The 15,557-nt window shown below is 47.9% G+C and overlaps 1 protein-coding gene across 4 annotated transcripts in view; it reads right to left on the bottom strand.

Moving 5' to 3' along the window:
* RPRD2 (regulation of nuclear pre-mRNA domain containing 2) overlaps positions 1–15,557 on the bottom strand; it is a 35,855-nt gene that overhangs the window by 6,242 nt on the left and 14,056 nt on the right. For 2 of the 4 annotated variants that reach the window (XR_013980172.1, XM_080984488.1), the window contains exons 2-10: positions 9,394–9,523; positions 8,280–8,380; positions 6,900–7,049; positions 5,640–5,692; positions 4,087–4,213; positions 3,224–3,399; positions 2,177–2,465; positions 1,057–1,371; positions 331–534 (exon numbers count right to left, since the gene is read on the bottom strand). Coding sequence is in view for 3 of the 4 variants with exons in the window: in XM_080984488.1 (XP_080840614.1) it covers positions 331–534; positions 1,057–1,371; positions 2,177–2,465; positions 3,224–3,399; positions 4,087–4,213; positions 5,640–5,692; positions 6,900–7,049; positions 8,280–8,380; positions 9,394–9,523 (1,545 nt within the window). In the remaining variant the exon portion in view is untranslated. The remainder of the gene's footprint in view (positions 1–330; positions 535–1,056; positions 1,372–2,176; positions 2,466–3,223; positions 3,400–4,086; positions 4,214–5,639; positions 5,693–6,899; positions 7,050–8,279; positions 8,381–9,393; positions 9,524–15,557) is intronic. The other 2 variants (XM_080984489.1, XM_080984490.1) reach the window with 2 other exon arrangements.

Here is a 15,557-nt window from a genome sequence, read left to right on the forward strand (position 1 = left end):
CTGAATCTCAGTCCATTAAGTAGAACTTACTTGGATCCCAACTTTTGCAAAATGAATATAAACTGAAGATGGCATCCAACATTAAGGCGGCTGTTTCCAATGGGTTAACTAGGAGTATGAAATCACCCTAAATAAACATTCCCCCTGAAAACAATACTAAGGACATTTTGGCACATTTTAAGCTCGAAGCTGCTCTTCAAGGAACAAGCTGCATCAGCCAGGGGGGATAACTAAGAAGGTCCATTCCAGTAAAGGAGTCCCCCACTGATGCTCGTGGGAGGCCCAGTCTGACCACTGGCCCCATCCCTCCCAGGCTGACTACCTACTTACCTTGCAGGCCTGGTGCAGACTGACTCTGGCTCTTGGAGAGCACTGAGAGGATACTTTCGGGGGTGATCTCGACTTTGGAGAAGATATTGGCCAAAGGGTTTGGAGGGGCAGTCAGGGGGCCCATCCCTGCGGTCTTCAGGCCGCTCATAAGTGTTGTTGGGCTGGTTGGGGTGCCAGGCGAAGGTCTCGAGGCAGGACTGACGCCTGGAGGGAAGGAAAGGTTGCACAACGTGGAATTATACAGAAGCCTCTGGGCCTGACACACCCCAGAGCCAGGATAAAGACCACGGTTCACCCCAAAACTCCAAGAGGCTCATGCACCGTATAAAAAAAAGCAAGAGGGAGAGAGGGTACCAAAGGCTGGGAAGTCAGGTTGGGCTAGGACTTTGTGGAGGTGAAGAAAACCCGTAAAAAGCAGAGTTTGGAGGAGAATTCAGTTTCCCAAACATTTCCACTTTTTTAAAAAAACTTTTCTAGCTCTCTTGGCTACAAAGATATGCTGGAAAAAGGGAGCAAGCAGACCTCACACCAAGAAGGGTGGCCAAGTGCGGTTTCCAGTGTTGGGGGCTTCAGTGCCGCTGCCCCTCCCACAACTAACAAGCACAGAGGTAGGTTATATGCAAGGAGAACATACGCCCAGTTTGCGTCATTTATTCAGCCTGCAAAGACACAGATGCCCAAGACCCAGTCCAGTTGTCACAGAGCACCAGGACACGCGACTCTCACCTGTGTTCTTCATCACCGAGGTGAGGCTGCTGAGAATGGAGCTGATCTTGGCCAAATCCACATTGGCGAGGTTCGGCAAGGCGAGGGCAGGGGACTGGGGAAGGGGTGCTGCTGGGGTGGCTGGCTTAGGGGTTGTAGGGGTGATGGGGCTTGGAGCCAGCGTTGCCACAACAGGAGCAGGTAGCGCTGCTGCTGCTGCTTGCAGTGGTGGCACTGCTGCTGCTGCTGTCGTGGAAGGAGACATTTTCGGGACGCTTTCCGCCATCTTCGCAGGGGGCATTGTGGAAACAGCTGGCTTCTCTTTCCGTTCGTCCACTGGTGCAAAAGACACAGAGAGGAGACAGTGAGGAGAGGGCATTGCTCAGTCCACACCAGCTTTCCCTAAGCAGGGACCCTCCAGGTGTTTTAGAATACACTCCCCACAGTGGATAATAGGATTGGCAGCCAAACATCCAAAGGGCATGAGGTTGGAGAAGGAAAATGCACAGAATTCATTCATATGGTCATTCATGGTGTTTGCATTACTCTGTCTGTGTGTGCGAAACCAAGTTTAGAACAATTCTAACCATTTCAGTTCCTTATCCCGCCTGCCCCCAATGTGGCAGTTTATGTGTTTCCTAAACCTTCTGCGGCCACTGCCAGCTTGGTTTCCTAAATTCATCCCCAGTGCCCCCTACTCTTAACCTATGAAAAGCACTATATAGAATAGCGCTTTGCACGAGCCACAATGGAAAGAACATGATAAAATTCAAAACAGTAATTAACTGCATATTGAATCACAAAATCTGATTCAATCTATTTAGTTTAATTCGTTCAACAAAATTGATGAGCTTGAACCAGCTCTTGCTGCCAACTTTCCAAACTCTGATAGTCATTTGAAACTCTGGTGCTCCCCCTTAAGTAACCCCAGTGCCCCCAAGGGGACAGTACTGCCCATTTGGGAACCACTGCTTTGCTTGTCTCCCCAACACAATGATGGTTTCCCCACCCGTTTCTCCACAGATCCCTCACCTCTTCCCACCCCCCAGAATGGCAGAGTCCAGAACCATCTTTACATGTGGCCATTCCCTAAGTTCAAAGCCCACCCCCCCCCAAAAAAAACCCCTGATGGACAACCTACCGATGATCTTTGGGGCCTCCTCCTCCTCCACATCAGAGAGCTCCATGTCCTCCACATCACGATTGTCCGTTGCAGGCTCTGGAGTCGGAGACTTCTCCCTTTCTGCCCCTGGGGAAGGGGAGTTGTCGTCCTCCCCCATCCCAGGGAAGGGAGACTCCGAGCCAGTTGGGGAAGGGGCGTCCATGCTCGGGGAGGGGACAGGCGATTCTTCAGGGTCAGGAAGCGTCGCCTTCAGCTGATCCAGTTTCTTCTTGAGGTTGTTCACTCTGTTAGCAAAGGTCTTGTAAGCCTGGCCAAAGCGGTGGAATGAGAGAGAAAAGCCATATTCATGTCTTACCTTTAACAAGCGTGCACAAATATTTGTGTTTTCTGCTGTCCAGAAAGTAGGACCTGAACCACTGCATTCAGATTACAAAAAAGAAGACTCTGGCTAAACATTGGGGGGGGGGGGGAACCTCCTGATTGTTTGACAGTGGAACAGACTCCCGCTCAGAAGGTGGTGGAATCTCCTTCACTGGAGATTTTTAAGCAGAGGTTGGGTGGCCATCTGTCAGTGATTCTTTAGCTGTGGTTGCAGAAGGGTTGGAGAATTGGAAGGGATTCCAAGATGACCCTCGGAATCCCTTCCAACTCTATGTTTTGGGGCCACCACTGAAGAGACTCTGTCCCTTACACCTGGGTGCTGCCCCGCCCGAACCAAGAGGACACTCTGGAGCACGCCCAATGCTCTCCTGTGGCTGCCCAGAGCAACACAGAACTGGGTGCTTGCTCACCACCAATCTGTTCGTTAAGAAATCCTCAGTAGAGTTCTGAAGGAAAACTGCCCTCCACTCCCAATAGCGCAGTTTGAAAGCCACAGGTTTCCAATGAACACGAGACTGCGTTAACTACACTGACTCAGTTGATGCTTTAGCCTTTCTGAATTTGGTGCCTGCGGGACATTTCGAATGGCAACGCCACCAAGCCCCCCTGCCCAATGCCCAGGGCTGATGGGTGTGCTCAGCCGGGAGGCTGCTTTATGGAGTGGAGAATCCCCTTTGCACTCACATTTGCCACCACCTTGACCTCCTTGTATTGCGCTTCATAGAAGATCCCCGCGTTCTCGAGCACCTCTGTCAAGGATGGGCCGCTTTTCACCTGCTTGTCCAGGCTGTTGACAAACTCTTCCAGCTTGGCACTCGCCTCCTCAAACTCCTTGGAGAATTTCTTTCCCCCTGTTTTGTCTGAAAGGGAAAGGAGGGGGTTTTTTTGGCTTAGCAGGGGGAGGAGAGAAAGCAAGAGAGACCAACCCTTCCTCCCCTGAAAGAAATCAACAGGCGATGGTCAGTGCTAGTCCTACTCAGACCTATATATATATCTATATATCTATATATCTATATATCTATACATCTATATATATCTTGTGTGTGTGTGTGTACACACACACACACACACACACACACACACATATACTGAATCTTTTCAACATACAATATAATAAAAAACAAACTAATCAAACTCATCTAAATAAAAGTAAAAAACAAAACAACAACAAAGCAAAACAAAAGAGAGAGAAATTAGAATACAATACAAAGCCCTCTCCCAAAAGTAGATTTTAATTCTTGTCTCACACAGAAGGTGTGTGACACCCTCCCATCTCTCACCTGGGAGCTTCCTTTTCTCCTCCCAGCCTCCCAGCCTGGGAGATCTTCAGAGCAGACCCAATTAAGTTAGTAGATCTAACTACTCTGGATCTACTCTGAGCAGAACTTTGTGAAGACAAGCCATTGACCCTACACCTTAGTGGTGGTCATGGGAGGATAGGCGTGTGTGTATTTGTATACAGGCAGGGATATGTAAGGGTTCGGGCAGTTCTTAAGGCAACGTGGCTTAAGGGAAATCCGATGCCCCGCCCCGCCTGTGCACTGCACCTTTCAAGCACTTCAGGGTCTCGGTGCTGCAGACGTCGACTCTCATGGTGGAGAGCTGCTTTTCCTTCAGCTCTATCTGGTCCTCGGAACGCTTGTAGCAGAGCAGTTCATCAACCAGGGACTGCGGCTGGATGGGGAGGGAGAAAATGAGAGAGATGTGGATTCCGTCAAGACACAAAAATGGAAGCAAACTGATTTATGAAGCTGAAAGTACTTTGTGGTGAGGCAGGCAGGGAGAGAAGAATGCAGTGCAAATGCTTCCAATTCTTGGGGTAGGGGGGAGTCCCACTGGTGTACAGAAAGATGGGAAATGCAGGTGTGGGGCATGCAAGACCTTTTTCCGGCGTGGCATTTTTCTAGGGTAGCTTCTGTGTCCCTCTCTCCACCAACACCCAATTTCCCTGACCGACCTCTCTTGTACAGTGCTGATCTCTGACCTCTTGACTGCCATCTCAATCAGCAGTGCAACACCAAACCACACTGTGTGGCAGTGGGCAAAAGGTGACCGTTAAATACACACCCAGCAACAAGAACACGCAGGCCCCGGATATGCCCAGGATTCAGCATCTCTCTCTTCTCCTCCTCCTCCTCCTCCTCCTCTGGTTGACCAAGCTGCTAACAAGGCTCCAGGATCTAGACTTTGGCCCTGCAGCTTGCAGCAGAGTCTTGCCCTGCTATTCTGGCACATGCACCCCAAAACAAATTGCCTTTGTAATAGGATTTCCAAATCTGTCCCTTCTAATATTTTTTAAATATGTGGATATGTCAAAATGCATCCAAGCACATGACTGGTTACGTGTGTGTGTGAGAGAGAGAGAGAATGAATGAATGAGCAAGACATGCAAGATTTTATGTTTTCAAATATAGGGGACTGGCCATATTTGTGCTGCTTCCAAAAAAGCACTTCTTCACGGGGCTCCTTCTAAAAGTACGGACTACCCTCTCACCGAGGTAGTTACGCCCCTCAGCTTCAAAATAAGACTGGACAAATTCTTATAGGAGAGGGCAACTAGCCACAATGGCTATGCTCTGCCTTCCCGTTCAGACCAGCTGCTGGCAGCAGCAAGAGAGGCTGGTGCTATTGTGCTTGGATTCCGCCTGTGGGCTTCCCTTGGTTGGCCACTGTGGGAACAGGATGCTGGACCAGATGAGCCACTGGCCTGATCCAGTAGGCTCTTCTTAACTTTCTTGTTTATCCCCACATCCCTATGGGTAGCTCAAAAAACGTGCAGAGCTCCTTGGAGTGTCTAGCCTATCCACTCTGCTACCTCACTGACACTCCATCTTAAGGCAGATATGGGAGCAGAGTTCAAGGCAGGGGCTGGGAACCGGTGGGCCTGCAGTTGTCTCTGGATGCCAACTCCCACCAGCAACCTCCCTGGTCACAGGGGCTGTACCAGCTGCTGGGAGTTGGAGTCGAGCAACCTCTGGTCCCCAGGGCCTGCTTTCTGACTTGAGCACCAAGGGCCACCAGTTTGTCATCCCTGCTGCAAACTGATGGTTTTTCAGGTCTCGTGCCCACGCACAAAGTGAATAAGGTGAAGAGGACTTACCCGAAATTCTGCAACAATCTTGGACTTCAGTGCGGCTTTGGGATTTGTAGAGGCTGTGGGAACAAAGGAACAAGGTGTTTAAGGAAGATAGTGCAGGCAGGTACAGCATTCTAGAGGAGAACCCCCTCCTTCGTTTCCCACATGCAAGAAGCCACTATCCTCCCTCCACACTCAGTTGTAACACGGATGCTTCACACATGCAGGGAGAGTGATACACCCGGGTTGGTTGCTCCCCAGGAACAGCCCTCTGCACCAACCCTGCCCACCCCCCTAAACCTCTGAGCGCACTGCTGTGCCTCTTACTCTAAAGAGGCAAGAGGAGGAATCCCCTCCGCTCTCTGCATGAATGCCTGTTCTGTCCTAGTGCAGGGCAGCAACTAATGCAGAGATGCGACGGGCAACTTCTTGTGAGAGGTGGGTCATTCTGCGGTACCCCCCACCCCTGCCAAATGCTTGCAAAGCAACGCCTTAGCTTCCTTGCTCTAATTTGCAGCTTCCAGAGAGGAGGAACGGAATACTCCTTTCAGGATAAATCCAGATGTTGCTTAGCAAAATGAAGACTATTTGCAGCCTCCGTTACGTCTCTTCTCCTGACAGAGGAACAACATGCCATTAGAGAGACAGGCTTTCGGCCTTGTGCCAAACTGGTTTCCAGGTGGATCCAAGCCCAACTCCCAAACATTAGTCTAATGCGGTTGACAGAAGCCTTTCCTGTCTGACGTCCCATTGGTCATCTTCTCTTAGCCATTTGGGGCTTTCCTGTCTGTACTGCTGCTGTGCTGGTGGACTTATAAGCTGTTCTCCGAGAATGCCAAAGACGGTTTGTTATCTGCGTGCTCTCTCTCTCCCCGCTGCATTTAAAGAAGCCTGCTGTTTAAGTTAACCTAGTCCTGCGCCACTGGATGCAGGTCCTTGGCTTCAAGTCTGACCGGCCAGGTGTAAATTGCCACTCACTAATCATGTGTGCTGTCTCTCCCTCTTTCAATATACTAACGCCAGCTCCCCTAAACACCCCACCACATCTTTTCTCTGTACACCATGGGCTAATTTAAACACAGTCATATGTCCTGCATAATTTTAAGAAGTCCCTCTCTTGGTGCCTTTAGCAAAGGACGCTGCCAGCCTGACGAAGAACACAAGGCACCGTGAGTGCCTACGGTGAGGTGTGTTTTTTTGGTGTGTGTGTGTCTGTTCTAGGCTGTTCCTCAAGGAGGTTAAAATATCAAAAGCTCAGACCGTTTCCCGTGAGGATTTCCTTACTTTGAGGTTTCTTCCATGACTTAGTTGGCTGTTTGCTCTGAGTTTCTTTCTGCTGCTTCTGAGCTTTGAAAGTGGAACCTGGAAAACATTTTTGTTTGGTTTTGTTTTTTGTTTTGCAGTCTGAGATTATGGGATGCCCTTTAGGAGTCTCTATGCATGTTTAAAATAAAAAAAGGGAGAGAAAGAGAGAGACCAATAGAGGTTGATACCTGCTGGCAAACATTTTACAAGGCAAAGCAGCAGGAGACTTAAAACCAAAAATCTGAGCTTACAATGCGGAAACTTCTGAGGACGGGTCCCTCCGCCTTTCAGGATTTCAATCAGGCTTTACATGAAAAGGACGAAGTTGGCAATCTCAAGGAACAGAGTTGGGACCTCAAGTGAATTTGCAGGCAGTAGTTTAAAAGCCCCTTTCGCTTGGCTTGTGAGCGTAGACAGGAAGCCTTATGTCCATGGATGTCTGGCAGCTTAAATGGACTTGAAAGATTCCACCGTGCAAATTAAATACGGAAGTCTCTCACACTTTCTGAACATGCCACTCCCCACAACTCATTCTGTTTTCATGGCCCACCCAGCCCAGCATTTATACTGTAGGGGCTCTGCAGACAAACAAGCTCTGAGGAACAGCAGGGCTATAGATAACCTGGAAATCAACGTTAAAAGATCTCCTGCTGCAGCGAGAAAAGTCTGTTGACTGGGGCACTAATCCAAGGGCAGCGTTACAAGGGAGATGGTACCTGCTAACACTAGCACCCCAGACGAAAAGCATCGTCAAAATAGCAAAAGCAGGACTTATCGTGCAACATCATGACCATCTGTGAGGCTTCAGTGTACGAATGCTACTCTGCGGGGCTATTAGGTTAGTCTGGACAAAGGAGGATCCTGCTTCCCTGGAGAGAGTTTCCTTACAGTTGCATACAAAAATGTACTGCATGACGTTTCCACTGGGAAATGCTGAACTGGAACTTTGTTGCCCCAGCAAGCTAAAAGACTGCATCACTCACCAGTGTCACATAGAATTGTAATAATAATAATAATAATAATAATAATAATAATAATAATTTCTTAATTATACCCGGCCCATCTGGCTGGGTTTCCCCAGGGCTGGATATTTAAGTAACCTTTCAGGTATTTAAAATTAAGGATGGAAATTAAGTGGCAAGTGGTGTAAACCACAGCAACCTGGGGCAGACAGTTCAGAATTCTCTTCCCTAAGCAAAATGCCACTACTGACTTCTGTGCAGGTGCAGAGAGATGATAGCTAATGGATTTAAAGGATAAAACGTTGTCCTCGTAATCTCAAACCAAACTCTGCCTCACTCACCCTCTAAGTCATCACCACAACTGCACAGATGTGAAAAAGAGTAATGGAGAACTTACTTAAAGCTTCTTTCAGTAACATGATGGTTTCTTCTGGATACACATTTCTATCTTCCCAGATTTTAAAGATTCTTTCTATAGATTTGGAGACTGATGGATCTCTGAAAAGGACACATAGATAACACATGACTGTTTCTAGCGCATCAATTTGCCCCCTCCTCTGTGGACATACAAAGTGCCAGAAGAGATTTTCTGCAGGTGGGGGTAGCAACCAGCACAGGTTGGGGCAAATGACAAAAATATGTACAGCTGATATTCCCCCCCCCCCCAATTCCACAAAAAAACATGTACATTCTGACATAGATAGTAGTCTTAGCCTCAGCATATCTTACAACGCTAGTGCAGGGATCTGCCACTCGCTAAAGTCTCTTCCCCCAAATTCTCCACTCAAGAGGTGCATTCCTACCATGAAACAGACATACGTCTAAAGGGTGAAGCTGTAGACATATGCAAATTTAAGAAACGCAATGACAGAGCTCACAGATGGACTAAGGTGTCTTTTCATCTGGCAAGGCCCTGGCTTTCAGTTAGCACAACTTGTCCTTACAAAGCAGCAAACAGTGCTGTGCTTGTAAAACCAGGGGTTAGATCAAGGCAGTCAAGCAACACCTGCAAAGAGGGATAGTTTGCTGAGAAAAGGCAAAAATCTCCCCCCGATATCTTTCCCTTAGGACAGTTTTCATCAACCTGATGTCCTCTAGTTTGTTTTTGGGCTACAATTCCCATCTGCCCCAGCCAGAGCTGAATATCAACACAAAAGCCTGTGGCTTCAGAGCTAAAATCACAAAATTATTTTAGATTTTAAGATCTTTGGGACAGAGACCTTCTGTCTTGTTCCCTGAAAAGTGCCAAGGAGTCTTGTCACTTGGGTGTTGTTACTTAAGCACAGCCTACCTAAAGAAGCCAATGTCCTGCCCTCGCACTGCGCTTTCTGCTTCCTAAGAAGTACCCTGTGACAGAACCTGCTTTCACACATGCCTTGCTGTTCATTCACAAAGCAAACAAAGAAATCCAGCCAGCCTCCTCCGCACACCAACTTGAGTTTGGCGAGCAGCGAAACGAAAAGACTTTTGTTGTGTTGGATGAGAAATGCAGGGGGAAGCCATCAACTTACTTCACCAAAGCGGCAGCCTCCGGGAGCACTTCAGCAAACGTGTCACGGAACACAATCGCGTTTTTCCTTTTGCAGTTCTGGATGACATCATTGGCCAGGTAGAAAAGGTTCAGCCGATGCGGAAAGGCAGCTGGAAAGAGCAAGGAGGAAGAAGGTCAGTTGGTAGTAAAGCCACGGGATAAGGCGACAATGTAGGGTAGAAATTATTGCAACACTTAATTTTCCTGCAGTAAAAATATGTGTTTTGTAAAGTTCATCAGCGACAATGCATGGATGTGGGATGCAACTGCAATATTAGGCAAAGCATCCCACATCCATTCATTGCAATTGCAACTGTGGGATGCAACTGCAATATTGGGCGTTTTTAAGCTTCTCTTGCCAAATACTAGTAAAGCAAGCATGCTAATGGGAAGCCCCTGCCAATCTGATGCCCTCCAGATATTCTGGGCTACAACTACCTTCAGCACCAGCCAACACATGCCTCGGGTCAAAAGGCTCCCTATTGAAAAGCCCAGCAGAAATGGGAGCATTTAAAAAATGTGACCTGCAATTTTAAAAGGTGTTTCTGCTCATCCCTTTCCACAGCCTGGCAGAACAGATTCTCACCCTGAACAGCACACAACCACAATGCCACCATCTGCATGAATCCTTGTGATTCTGCCTTGCAGAGAGGCAGGATCACTCTCTGAAGACCAGCCTGGCAACTATCGAGAACCAGCAGTGCTCAGGAAGCCAGGGCGGATGCTGGAGTCAAGACTTGTAAGGAGATGTATAAGAAGCTGCCTTGGACCAAGCTGACCAGTGCTGTTGACCCTGACTGGCAGTGTCCCTTCTCTGCCTGATTAAGATCCTTCAGTTGGGAAGTCCAAGCATTTGGAACAGGAGCAGGAAAACTTTCTCAGCCTGAGGGCCACATGTGAGTGGTGGGCGGGGCCAGGGACAAAAATGGGTGGAGCAACGAATGTAAATTCTATTCTACAAACAACTTACACACCCCTCTCTATTCTGAATCCAAGCAAGCAAGAGGCAAACCTATGCAATCCTCCCCCAGGCAGACAGGGTATTCGCCACAGTGTGGGGAAAGCAGAGGGCAGGTGAAGAATGATGTTTTCCTACCCACCCCACTGCTGCTGTCACAGATTTTCCCCTGGCCCTACTCTGCAGCAGAGGAGCCACCAGGTTTCCCAGACTCCACAAATGCGGCCCAAGTTCAATATCCCCACCCCCTGACGCAGAACGATGGCCCCTCCTCAAGGAGGCAGCCACACACGGGCTACTGCAATCCATGCAGTCGGGCCATTCAAGGGCAGCTCCAAGTCCATTCTGCAGCCCTTCTGATCTCTGCTCCCAATCTGTAAGCCTGATGGGCAAGTCTTGTCCCTGAACTGCTGATATGAAGATCCGAGCAGTGCAACAGACTGTGCTCCAATCCGCTCCCATCACATTGGGGACAGAGGGCAGGGCAGCCTCGGAAGACGCTCCTCCTGCGTATACCCTGCCCGGAAGCAACCCAAAAACCTGACTCAAGGCTATGTTCAGCAGGTACTTTTGCTAGATCTCATTTATTGCCTCAAAGGGGAGAGACAGTATGTTTTCGAGCACAATTCAAAGTGTTGGTGCTGACTTTTAAAGCCCTAAATGGCCTTGGTCCAGTATACCTGAAGGAGCATCTCCGCCCCCATTGTTCTGCCCGGACACTGAGGTCCAGTGCCGAGGGCCTTCTGGCAGTTCCCTCACTGCGAGAAGCGAGGTTGCAGGGAACCAGGCAGAGGGCCTTCTCGGTAGTGGCACCCGCCCTGTGGAACGCCCTCCCACCAGATGTCAAAGAGAAAAACAACTACCAGACTTTTAGAAGACATCTGAAGGCAGCCCTGTTTAGGGAAGCTTTTAATGTTTGACAAACTACAGTACTGTAATTTAATATTTTGTTGGAAGCCGCCCAGAGTAGCTGGGGAAATCCAGCCAGATGGGTGGGGAATAAATAATAAATTATTCCACAAAAGACAGAAACAGACAACAGATTTTCTTTTGCCTGGCCTATCAGAATATTCTGCAATTACCACTGATTCATCAGTGAGCTGACAGCCACCTGCTCTTCAAACCAAACATAAGGCAGGCTGAACTGAGATCTGCTAGTGGAGACATACTTTTGTCAACAGGCTCTACAGGGACTGGTTTTAAATAAAAAATAAAAAATCCAAGTCACTAATTTAAATCAAGCTGAGGCGCCAACAGACTCAAGGGACCTATCTCTTTGATCAGTGGTTTTGTATAGGTAGCTCCCATTATGCTAAGAAAAGCCTTTAATAGTTTGTGCTGTCACATTTCAGGGTTCCAATTCTGCAGAAAATATTTGCAAAGATATTCCTCATTATTTTAATTGTTTCTGTCATTTATAAATCGCTCCCCATAAAACACTCCAAAGTCATTAACAATAACATCAACAGAAAAAGTGTATTTCCAAACAATTTATTCAAGTACAGACAGGTAGAGACAGGTACAATCCTCCCCTGACTTAATCACTTGTCGGGATATGAAGGTCTTCAGTAGGTGCCAGAAAGACAGTACGAGATGCTGGCTGCCCTGATACGTAATGGGAAGGAGCTCAATTTCCTTCAGTGCCACTCCAAAGGCCAGATTCCTACACTGTACCAAACAGACTTCCTAATGTCATGGTATCCGCAGAAAGCAGAGATTACTCGGCAGACAAGCACAATTTGGGGACTGGAAGATGCTCTTTTTTAAGAGGGTAGAAAATTAGACTGCAAGTCCTAACTCTTGTTAACAAGCACCTCTTGTTCTCAGCTTACCCCAGGTGTTTTACAAACCCTGGGATTCTTCTGAAGCTTATAAGGGTTTTTTGGTTTTTCTGAAGATCAGTAATGGTGGGTAAGGGATGCGGGTGGCGCTGTGGGTTAAACCACAGAGCCTAGGACTTGCCGATCAGAAGGTTGGCGGTTCGAATCCCCGCAACGGGGTGAGCTCCCGTTGCTCAGTTCCTGCTCCTGCCAACCTAGCAGTTCGAAAGCACCTCAAAGTGCAAGTAGATAAATAGGTCCCGCTCCAGTGGGAAGGTAAACGGTGTTTCCATGCGCTGCTCTAGTTCGCCAGAAGCGGCTTAGTCATGCTGGCCACTAACCCGGAAGCTGTACGCCGGCTCCCTCGGCCAATAAAGCGAGATGAGCGCCACAAACCCAGGATCAGCCATGACTGGACTTAATGGTCAGGGGTTAGGGTATATACCCACACACCCCGCCACTTCAAATGCTGCTTCGCCCTGTGCCCAGTTCCACGTCCAGCCTGAAACAAGCAGACCTACAGCAAAGTTTCATCACTCCATTCTTCCCCTTCCCTAATCTGGAGGTAGGCAGACTGTGGACTCTGAGCCCATCATCCCTGACCACTAGCCACAATTGCTTGGAGTCTAGAAACATCGGGGGGGGGGGGGTCCTACAAGTTCCTTGCCTGTTTACAGGTCGCTTGGCAGAGAGGCGAACAACCCCTTGTACTCCTACCAAGCCAGGGACCTGCTGGAGAAACTCAAGAGTTGAAACACAACCACCTAAGCCTCTAACACAGAGACACTGTTGTCCCCAAGCCACCTATGGCAAAGTATTCCCTCCCCAAATAGCACAATCCCAAGCATGTTTATTCATACACTCTTTACTTTTGATTTTAATGTTTTGTTTGTTGTAAACCACTTTGAGGTTTTTTAGTATCAAGCTGTGTATAAATGTTATGAAATAAATAAATAAATAAATAAATAAATAAATAAAATGCCACTTGAAATACTGCTTAGTACCTGTACACAGGACTGCAAAGCCTTTGCTTTTAAAAAAGTGCTTTTTATCGTGCTCATTAAAGAAATTGTCCAGTGCCAAAAAAGAAAGAAAGAAAAAAGATCAGAGGAGACATTGAAAAACAGTCAATGCAAGGCTGCACTCAAGGCAGGAGGCCTCCTTTTCCTTCAGAAAAGGCTCCCCCCATCCCACCTCCTAATTCTTCTCTCCCTTTGCTATGCAGAAACAGCACAAGGTCTGACCAAGATTCCACCTCTTTCAAAACTCTCACCCAGTATTTGTTCCCGTGAGAAAACAAGATGCACCAAGCACGCTCCCCAGCTCAAAGTCTTGAATGGAGCAGCAAAATCAGAGGAGAGTAAAGTTCCCCCTCTTTTTGGGTGGGGGCAAGGGCTTTCAGATATACTGCCATCTGTGTGTACTCTGCTAACAACCAGCCACAAGGCTTCAAAACCCTAAAATGTATTTTATATAATTGACTTTTTATTTCTATTCTTTGTATATCGTATTGTTTTATCGCTATGGCCGACGGCTGATGCAAATAAAGATTCGTTCATTCATTCACCCACCCACAAGGGGCAGGTCTGGCCACACTAGTTCTAAAAGCTGCCCCTCTGTGGGGAGCGGGAAAGACCCCAGGCAACGGGCATCCAAGCAGCAGCAAGAGAACTGCCTAGGATGGGGGGCAGCCACATGGCGCCCATACATGTGCCTTCCACAGCCCCCTTCCAGCACCCACAGGGCTCCTCCCCTCCACCTGCTAAAATCAGCCTTGAAAGAAGCATTCTATCGTAGCCAGTAGAATATGCCAGGGTGAGGGGCTGAGTTGCGATGCTCCTCCAGCATCCACAATAGTGTAGGACTAGCTCCTGAAATGCTCAGCACTGGCCCCTCTGAATCTGAAATGATTTTTCCAGCCCTGCCGCCTGTTAGCTCTCCCCCTCCCACCCCTGCTGTTGTTATTCATTTCGCTTCTATACCGCTTTATATCTTCAACAGAAAAATAATAATCTCAGAGCGGTTTACAACACATTAAAACATCAAATAAAACAATTCAGAATGGAACATTGCTGCAGAAAATCAACAAGTAAAGTATACATTCTTAACAGGAAACTAACTATTATCCTAAAGATTTCAAAATAAAACATTGCAAAAGAGGTCAACGGCAGAATGCACATTTAATGTAGCATAGCTAACCCAAATAAATAAATAAATAAATAAATAAATAAATAAATAAATAAATATCTTAAACATTTCAAAAGAAAACATTAGCAAAGGAAGTCAACTATAAACTGCACATTTAAAACATCATAATTAACAAAAGAATAAAATATTATCATAAGCAAAGAACAGATCTGCTGCCAATCCTGCCAATAGTGGTTCATGGTGGGCAGCGGGTTTGCACTAAGAGACAGTCAAGATGGCCTCTTGCTACTCCTTCCAGCCACCTACACCCTCCTTCCGTCCCTTCCGCTTTTCTCAGCTCCTAAAGCTGGAAAGAAAGCTCTTCTTTGGCCTCCGGCAAGCACCAGATTCACACACCAACCAAACCCCACACATCCCACTTGCTGGTGGCCAAACACACTCTAGGGGTCTACTCTGTGGTCCTGGCTTAGCAGAAGGAGACCCTCCCTGCCCAGGTCCTTTGGCACAACTGCAGGATCCCATCTGGGAATCCCATCTGGGATTCAAGTGGCAGCTGTGCGAGGAGCCCAAGAAGGAATGTGCCCGCCCCAAGCAGCCAGCCCCGAATCAAGGAAGAAGCCTTGCTTTTCAGCAGGTGAAGCCAGAAATATGAGAAGAGGCGTTCAGGATCTAACTCTCCAGTGGACCCGAGCTCAAGAGCCCTCTCCCCTCCTCTGGTTTTCAGCAACTAATATTCAGAAGAAGTACTTGCCTTCCCGTCCCTCCCCAGGAGTCACAATAAAATTGCTCGGGGGAACAAGACCACTTCATTTCCTCACCTTTGTTCCAATGGGAATAAACAGAGGAGTGGAGTAATTAAAAGAATCTCTGGATATTTCCTAGGATCTCCCCAACCCATTGTCTCTGCCCCTGTGCCTGGGATGAGGAAGACGTAGCAATCCAGCGGTGATTTTACACATTTGGAGATATGAAACAGCTGTGCAGCGCACGTGTGGGTGTGGAGGGAGGCTCTCAGCACAAACACAAGCCACTTGATCCTTGCCGTGGGGCTGGGAGGCCTTGTGAAGAGAGCACTTGAAACCTCTTGCCATAAAACACAGGGCCTTGGGAAATGCAATTTGTGCGCGGAACAGGAAAGGAGCAGCGCATGAGACAGACCTTCAAAGGTAAAACTTTCTTGTAACGAATTCGTGGCTGCTCACTGCACCTTTAGGGCCA

The sequence above is a fragment of the Podarcis pityusensis genome (genome assembly GCF_964106645.2).
Source record: "Podarcis pityusensis genome assembly, chromosome: 16".
Classification (NCBI taxonomy): domain Eukaryota; kingdom Metazoa; phylum Chordata; class Lepidosauria; order Squamata; family Lacertidae; genus Podarcis; species Podarcis pityusensis.